General features: G+C 51.5%; 1 protein-coding gene across 2 annotated transcripts in view; it reads left to right on the top strand.

Moving 5' to 3' along the window:
- Positions 1 to 249: 249 nt before the first annotated feature.
- FBXL16 (F-box and leucine rich repeat protein 16) overlaps positions 250 to 9,028 on the top strand; it is a 19,368-nt gene continuing 10,589 nt past the window's right edge. For both annotated transcript variants that reach the window (XR_002095690.1, XM_019507601.1), the window contains exons 1-4: positions 250 to 971; positions 3,526 to 4,034; positions 6,438 to 6,522; positions 7,747 to 7,810. Coding sequence is in view for 1 of the 2 variants with exons in the window: in XM_019507601.1 (XP_019363146.1) it covers positions 267 to 971; positions 3,526 to 4,034; positions 6,438 to 6,522; positions 7,747 to 7,810 (1,363 nt within the window). In the remaining variant the exon portion in view is untranslated. The remainder of the gene's footprint in view (positions 972 to 3,525; positions 4,035 to 6,437; positions 6,523 to 7,746; positions 7,811 to 9,028) is intronic.

Raw genomic sequence — 9,028 nt, 5'->3', positions numbered from 1 at the left:
ACATGCAGTGCTAAGAGCCTCAGATACTCCAAGGGTGCAGGTCTATCAATGAGGGTCCATGGTGATGGGATATATGCAGTGAGCAGGAAGAGAAGTTCTGTAGAGTCCACAGGGATTCACCTGGATTCACATCCCAAGTTGCCTTGGGTTTCCATGTAGGTCTGAGACTCTTTCTCTTCCTGTCAGGGTCCCTAAGCACATGCCATGGTGGGTAGGCCAGCCAGCTCCTAACCTCTCCCTGTTCTCTTCCAGAGTGACCTTAGAAGATGTCGAACCAGAGTAACGGTGACACTAAGCCCCCATGCCTACCCCGGAATGGATTGGTGAAGATTCCCGCCCAACCCAATGGACTTGGCTCAGCCAGCATCACCAAAGGGACCCCAGCAGTGAAAAACCGCCTATGCCAGCCTTCTTCCATGCCTGCTATCATCAGCCCACCCTTATCAAATCACAGTGACCTGCCCATATCCAGCCTGGCATCACCGCTGTCCTTGGCAACTCTGGCAGGGGTGTCCTCCCCTTCTGGCACCTCTGTGGTGGGACTGAACTCGAGTGAGGCCTCCTCAACAAATGAGCACTCCTCCCCAGAGAGGGCTCCTGGCTCCCCCACAGAAAGGCAGCTGGCTGTGGATGAGAAGATCCTCAACCGCTTGTTCTGGTACTTTTCAGCCTGTGAGAAATGCATCCTGGCCCAGGTGTGTAAAGCGTGGCGGCGAGTCCTCTACCAGCCCAAGTTCTGGGTAGGCCTCACACCCGTCCTGCACACCAAAGAGCTCTACAACATCCTGCCCAGTGGTGAGAAGGAGTTTGTCAACCTACAGGGCTTTGCCATCAGGGGCTTCGATGGCTTTTGTCTGGTGGGAGTCTCAGACCTGGACATTTGTGAGTTCATTGACAACTACCCCTTGTCCAAGAAAGGGGTGAAGTCCATGAGCCTTAAGAGATCGACCATCACGGATGCAGGACTTGAGGTAGGTCTCTGGGGATGATGAGTGCCTGCTGGGTTGTCCTGCCTGATCCATCTCCCAGGGTGTGACCCAGTTGTGTCTTTCATGATTCTTTGTGCAGGTGGGTTACAGATGTCCCAAACAGTAGAGCTACTAGCACATCCCCAGCCTCATATAGAGCCCCCCTGATCTGCGTCTTCATACATTTCTCCAAATGCTACACCTTTCTCCTTCCTTCTGACTCCCTTTCCCATCTCTCCCATTTCCTTTCTGGTGTTTACAGCTTCCAGCACTCATTGTCATGGCTCACTTACCCAAGCTATATATATTTCTCATGTATCAATCTCTCCTTGTGAGTCAGTTCCCTCCAGACCCAAATGGAGGGTTTTTTTTTCCCATTTGCTCTTTTGTGAACTCCATCCAATATGTCAATATCTCCCTGGTAATGCTGTGCCTGGAAATGAGCAGGATATTTCTGGTGTTCTCACACCACAGCTCAACTCTTAGGAGGATTCTTGAAAGAGCTTCTAAAGGCCCTGATCAAGATTTGAGCTGTATGTACACAAGGTGAGCCTGCCCCAAAGAGCTCACCACCTAGAACAGGTAAGCAGGGAAGGGAAGGATGAGTAGCCCTAGTTCAGTGTGGGGGAACTGAAGCATAGGGAAACTGAATGAATTGTCCAAGGTTGCCCAGGAAGGCTGTGGCAGATGTGGGAATTGAAACCTTGAAGGGCAGTCCTGAACCTGACCTACAAGCTTATCCCAAACTGTCTGCTTGCTGAAGTGATGGCTCTGTAGCTGCTGTCTTTGTCACCCTTTTGCATTGCAAGTGCAAGAGAAAACCCAGTTCATTTAATTCTGGAGTCACAATGCAGAGAAAATTCACAGGCATTGTCTCCTGGGAGCTCCCTATTCCAGTGTGCTACAGTGTTATACCCAAAAGATTCTAAGGCCAACCATAACTCATCCCCATGTTCACCCCATCCCAGCCTGCGTCTACAACCAGGAGACCCCTCATTAGTGCCACCTGTCTGTCCTGCTCATGACATGGATCTCTTTAGCTATGAGATGGGAAAGCCCAATCCACCCTTCCCACAGGCTAGGAGCAGGGCTAGGTGTTGAAACAGAGCTGTGAGGTGAATGCCATGCTGGAAATCCTCTCCAGGTTTTATAAGCACAGGGGGAGCTGGTGGCTATTATAAAACAGCAGCCAAAGGAAAAGGATATGCATTGGTTGCATCCTTACTTCTTGATGCTCCATTGTGGGACTAACCCAAAGGAAGGGATATTGGTGGAAGGTGAAAATTGCATCTTGCCAAGAAGGGCTCCCATTCCCTCCTCCCTGGGGAGTGAGTCTGCTTGCAGAGGTGTGTGGGACAGAATGGAGACCAGAGGTGAATCTCTAGACAACATCCAGATGTATGCTGGGCTGACAGGTGAGCCAGGGTGTTGGCACTTGGTCACCAGGGGTGGTTAAGGTGTGAGAAGCTGTTGTGCCTGACTTGTAGTATGGACATCTGGAGAATGGGTAACTCTAGCCCTCATTGTGGACGGAGTATTAGATAGGGCTGGTGGCTATCTGAAGACGCAGCTATTTGGTGAAAGTTTGAGAAGCAGTGGGGATCTCTGACCGCTGACTGGGTGAGGACATATGGGCAGAGTTAAGGTTTGTGCTGGGAGCTCAGCTATGGTGCATTGGTGTTTCTGACGAAGGCTGACCAGGCTGAAACATTGCTTTCAAGACCAGCATCTCTACAGAGGACTTGGTCCTTCGGATTTCCATAGCTGGGGTGGAAAGGAGGGGTTATGTTCTTCTAGTGCTTGTGTGTCTTGAAGCTGTTGCACAGACTTGTTGGCAGAGCTGTCTGGTTTGCCAATGGTGCCTATGGGAATATCAAGTTCTTCATGCCAGGCTGGGTACTTGTAGCTCCCACAAAACCTCACACAGAGTTTTTCCTGAGACACAGACTTGGAGCTGGAGTGAGCTAGGCCATGCTGGAGCACTCAGAAGGCCCTCAAATAGGTCTGACTTCAGAAGGGAATGCAGGTCTCTACACCCCACATTAGTGAACTTGGTCTGCATCACTGGTGTTGGCTTAACCTGCTGGCAAGTATGCTCCACATCCCTATTTGTGCCCACTCCACAGAGGAGGAGAGTCTGTTACAGCTCAGGAGTGTTGGTTCTTCAATCCAAACCATAGTAGCTTGTGCCTTTAGCTCTGGAGGGCTCTGGGTCAGTTAGCCAAAATGGCAGCTATCATGTGGCTGTCAAAGGATAATCTGCCCTCATCAGCATGCCTCGCAGTGTAGACTAAAGAGGGCGGGGGTAGAGAAAAGTGGGGAACTACATAAGGGAAAGAGAAAGAGAGATGAAATGGAAGAAAAAAAGAAAGAAGGAAGTACTTGTGGAAGGGATGGGGGTAGAAAGGAAGAAGGTGGGATAGATGCCAATGATGGAGAGGCTGTGGAGACCTCTGTCAAGGCACTGGCATAGAGAGAGGTAGGTGTGAGCTGCTGAGATCTCTCTGGAGGAGGGACTATCTCCTGCCTGTGGGCTTGACCGCTTGCCTCTTGGCAGGTGATGCTGGAGCAGATGCAGGGCGTGGTGCGACTGGAGCTCTCTGGCTGCAATGACTTCACAGAAGCCGGGCTCTGGTCCAGCCTGAATGCCCGCATCACCTCCCTGAGCGTCAGTGATTGCATCAACGTGGCTGACGATGCCATCGCTGCCATCTCCCAGCTGCTGCCCAACCTGATGGAGCTGAACCTACAGGCGTACCATGTGACGGACACAGCCCTGGCCTATTTCACCGCCAAGCAGGGCTATACAACTCACACCCTGCGCCTCAACTCCTGCTGGGAGATCACCAACCATGGGGTAGTCAACATGGTGCACAGCCTGCCCAACCTGAGTGTGCTCAGCCTCTCCGGCTGCTCCAAGGTGACTGACGATGGGGTGGAGCTGGTGGCCGAGAACCTGCGGAAGCTCCGAAGTTTGGACCTGTCCTGGTGCCCTCGGATTACTGACATGGCCCTGGAGTACATAGCCTGTGACCTTCATAAGCTGGAGGAGCTCGTGCTAGACAGGTAGGTGGGGGACAGAGCCCTGCCTGGGAGCCACTGGGGGAGGCAGAGTGTGCGGGATCTGTGGAACACTCCTCCTGGGAGAGACCAGGATGGTCAACACAGGAACCTCCCCTGCTGCACAGCCTCCTGCCCTATACCCTATGATGTCTGCCTGAGAGACGCCTGGCTGGAGTAGCTGGGGCTCCGGTGTGGATAGTCCCCCTGTTCCTTTCCCTACAGCAGCTCCTGCTGGGGCAGCCTGGCACTAGAGTAACATTGTCATGCCCCTTTTTTACAGTGCTGCCTGCTGGCAGAGGCTGGGACTGGAGGAGGGGGGATGTATCCTCTATGTGCTGCTGAACAGCAAATGCAGTTGGGGAAAGCTGCTCATTAGAAATCTTGGTGAGAAGCACTCCTGTAGCTCCGTTCCTGTGCAATGCTGAGCTAACATGTCACTGGTACACTGAGGCTGTAGATGCCCCACAGTCATCACAGGAGTGTGAGGCTGGTGGCACATGGGAAAGGGCTTGAGATGCATTGTAGGGGGTGGCCAAAAACTGAAATTGTCCTTTAACATGGGGTCGCTGCCATGCATTGGTCCCTGCCCAGCACCTGCAAGTGGAATGAGCTCAGAGGAAAAGCAATGGGGATTGTGGAAGGGAAGGGAATGGAACTTGCTGAGGTTGAGCCAGGAAGGGCTGCTCAGAGCAAAGGGTCTATTTGCACTGTGGTGCTGGCATTGACTCAGTGTCTTTGGGGACTGGGAGCCAGACCCCCAGCTGGTATAAATGCCGTTACTCTCTTCTGTGGAGCCATTCTGATTTACACCAGCTAAATCATCACCTTCTGTCCGCCTCCACCCTTTCTAGCCCTTCAGCAGGCCTGGATGATGACTTCAGCTGGCAGCTTGCTAAATGCTCCCTTCCCACCGCCCCTCCTCTGCCTCTTCCACATGGTGTGTCTTCTGGGCTGCATGCCTAGAGGTCCCTCTTCCCCCGTTGTCTCTGCCACTCCGTGCTGTTTTTTCCTCATTGCCTTCCTGCTGAAAGCCAGGGAGGAGTGTGCATCTGGCACCAAGACAGCTGTCCCAGGCAGGCAGGAGAGGGAACAGGGCAGATGAACACTGGCTGTGTCTGCAACTCTGGGCTAACTGGTTTCTGCCTCCCAGCTTGGGACAGAGCTCCCTTGTGGGGCATTGTCCCTGGGAGCTCCTTTTGCAGCCAGGACGTAGGTCAGGCCTGAAGATACAAAGCATGTGGTGCCAGCATCCTGTAGAAATACAGGATAATATACTGAACTGAGGGTACCTCCACCTGGTTTCCACATGGAGGTGCCAGTCAAAGTGGGCAGAGCAGAATGTTGATGTGAGGGAGTCCAAGTAATGGATCCAAGAGCATCGGCTCTTCTGTGGCCTCATGTGGATTGTACTGTTTTCCTACCCTCCCTCCCTCCCAGATCCTCAGTCAGGGCAAATGGCATAGGAGTCAACAGAGCTACATGGGTTTACCCCAGCTGAGGATCTGGCCCTCTCTGCAGTGTCAGTTGAGAACCTGGTGTTCTTTCCCATTGCACTTTCTGTGGCATGTGGTGCCCTCTAGTGACGTACAAGCATCTGTGGGAATAGCACCACAGATTCCTGCTTTCCCCCACTTTCAGAGCTGTTGAATTCACACCATTCCCTGTAGGAGTGCAGCAATGTTGAAGCTGCTGTTGGCCAGTGGCATGTTTCACCAAAATGAGCACTACATGGAAGGGTTTGGAATGACAGTGCTAAGCAGTAAATCTTTTATCTACCCCCAGACCAGGTAATACCTGGGCAGCATCTATGAGAGCTTCCCTCTCCACTGTGCCCACTCCCTGTTCTACTGGATGTCGATATGGAAGTTGGCCCCCATGCCTGCCCCATCCTGAGCTTCTCTCATGACACAGCCAGTTCCGGTGGTGGCTTTGATGACATGGGCGCCTACATGTGAGATGCATTTTCCATGAGGCCTGTACGTTGGCATCCAGTGAGAGATACTCCCAGTCACTTAAACGAGTACTGCAGCAGTGACCTAGATGCAAAAGGTTCCACAGCTTATTATCAGTCTCCTGAGCTGTCTGGTTCCCCCCTTCTTGTTGTTCTCTCAAGCAGGAGGTGAGGGTGTGCTGGAGAAGGAAGACACTCAACACAGTGAGGACATATGAAGCTGAAGGTCTTGCTGTTGGCTGTGTATCAGCCCACAGGGAGGGCTTCTCCAGATACTTTCTCACCAGAGAGCAGTCAGGGTGTGTCTGTTCCTTCCCTCTGGCCCCTGCAAGCCCAGTGCTAACTGACACCCAGTACCCAGTTTAAGAGATTGGAACTTCATGTAGAAGATGCCAGGACTCCTTCTCCCCTGAGTTCTGACATCTTCCTTGTGATCTTTGTGCTTTTCCCTGCAGGTGTGTGCGGATCACAGATACTGGCCTCAGTTACTTGTCCACCATGTCATCTCTTAGGAGCCTGTACCTCCGTTGGTGCTGCCAGGTAAGTGAACAGCAAAGGACGGAGCCAACTAGGGAAACCTCTCTGCGGAGGGAGGTGGAATGAGGTTCTTCTGTAAATCTCTCCCTCTTCCCTTTTCTCTATATGCGGGCTGGGTTGGCTACTGAGTTTTGAGATCCATGTAAGGCACAAATAATGTGATTGTGCTGCTAGTTGTACAGCAAGCCTGTGGCTGAACCTGGCTATTGCTGGGGTGAATACAACTCAACCAGAACATCTCTGTGGGAAGCCTGTAGAATGCATGGCCTTTGATGCAAAGCACAACCACTTCCTGTGGCTCTGCACACAGTCAGGTAGCATGTAATGATGTAAGAGGCCTGAGTATGTGACAGGAAGAGGTTCTGATATGTATAAGCTAGAGCAAGATGTGGGAGTCAGAAGATGGGGGTGGGAGGGTCTCTTCTCCACTCTCTCAGATGAAGTCACATGCTTTCAAAGCGGAGTGGTGGTGCTGAATTGTGTATGAGACTCTGAGGAACATCAGATTGGAAGGGGCTCCAGGGCCCTTAAGCCTTGTTCCTTATATTTGCAAGTAGCTGTTTACCAAAAGACTCTTAAGATCATTTATTGCAAACATTCATGCACTACAACTACAAGCCCACAACCAGAAACTCCCCAGCAATATGCCACAGGGGAGACATGAGCACTGCCCTGCCTTGCAAGGGAAGAGAAGTAATCAGGTAGCTGCTTAGTGCTTTTTTCAGCGAATCTTTCCAAATGTAGCTTATTCTTAGGGGTCTACTTAATTTGCAGTTTTGTGGGTTTCGTAGAAATGACAAAAACATTGTCCACAGTTGCCAGGAAATATTGCATTGGCTGTGATTTCCTGTGACATTAACCTACCCCTCAACATGTTTTTCATATAATACGCTGTTTTAAAATGTCCCAATGTTTACCACAATACAAAGACAATGTGATAATCACTGCAGCCATAGATCACATGATTGAGAGCTATTGTCTGCTAGTGAAGTGGACTAAGTGAAGGTGCCAGTCAGTGACGTGAAAATGTTTCAGTGCCATTTTAAAAAAAGTTAATGCAATGCCAGTGCCCCTCTACCAGTCAGCAGTGAGGTGTGGGGCCACCAGGAAATTGGCTCTTCATGCCACAGCCAAGCCATGAAAATTGCTTTGTCTCACTGTGAGTTAAGTAGATCCCTACTCATTCTGTAGTAATGATCTGGGGCCTTGCCTCTTCTGCTGTTTTAGGTACAAGACTTTGGCCTGAAGCATCTCCTGGGCATGAGAAGTTTACGCCTCTTATCTCTTGCTGGTGAGATCCAAATACTGATCTGTCCATGACCTGATAGACCTGGTTCTAGAGAGGTGGAAGCTCCAGAGGGGGATGGGGATGGGGATGGGGCTGAGGCTGTGTGAGCAAACCCAGTGACATCCCAGTCTTGCAGCAGTGTCCCATGAGGATGCCGCTGGCTCATGACAAGACATGAGGGTGTTTTTCTAACTTAGAATGGTTTGGGGAAGGGTAAAAGTGGCTGGTGCAATGGAGTTTTGTACAGTGGCCTCTGTTGGGTATGTGCTGTCTTCTCCTGCTCCCTGCTTTTTCAGCTGAGTAAACAGGGCAGGGAAGAAGAAGAAGCCAGGCCAAACAGCCAGGAGATACCTTCCCCCTGGTAGTCTGTGCTGTAAGCTGCATCACTTTCTCACACTCCACTCACTGTTCCTGGGGTCATGTTTTATGCTTCTCTGGGCACTGAAGAGCATCTACTGGGCTGGGGAACAGTGTTTCTTGTCCTCTGCAGACCCAGAGAGCCTGAGTGCCAGAGCTGCTGAGGAATCAGTGGGAGCTGTAGGCCTGAATTCAGGCTCAGAAGGACAAATCCCACCACTGGATGTGTGGCTTCCAGTCCCTCCCACCACCCTGGGGGGTGCCTGGTTCCTGCAGTTCAGTAGCAACTCCACACACACATTCAAAGGCAGAAGAGTGCTTCACTTCTTTCTTACTCCTTGTAGACTTCCAGGCATGTTTACCAACCACTTCTTAGAGCACCTGGGAGTCCCACTTCCACTGACAGCCCAAGTCAAGCCAGCGCCCAATTCAAGCCACCTCCAAGCATTTCTGGGTTGGCTGAAAAAGTTAGGTCAAAGTGGTTGTGTGTGGATGTGACTTAGAGGCATGTTCCCTGTTTCACCACTTGACCGCACCTTCTATGCATCAGTTCCTAGGGAAAGCCTGATGGAGAAATGTGGATCCTGATTCTCTTTACACTTCCATCCCTGGAAATCAGGAGTCATTCTGCTGCCTCCAGTGAATGGCTGCAAGTCAGGTGGCCCAGGGATGCTGAGGAACCTCAGGGTGTGTCTACACTGCATCCCCAGTGCCTGCACTAATCCTAGGACCATGATGTTGAAGCATCTCTTGCAGCTGGGGGCATTTCTTGCAGCCCTCAAACATGCTGAAAACAGAGGTCTCAAGAACAGCCATGTGGGATGCCCCTGGAGTGGCTTCACTGCCTCTTTTGGGGGGGGGGGG

Source organism: Gavialis gangeticus, unplaced genomic scaffold (genome assembly GCF_001723915.1).
Source record: "Gavialis gangeticus isolate Ggan-Ray unplaced genomic scaffold, GavGan_comp1, whole genome shotgun sequence".
Classification (NCBI taxonomy): domain Eukaryota; kingdom Metazoa; phylum Chordata; order Crocodylia; family Gavialidae; genus Gavialis; species Gavialis gangeticus.
This window is presented reverse-complemented; position numbering and strand designations above follow the sequence as displayed.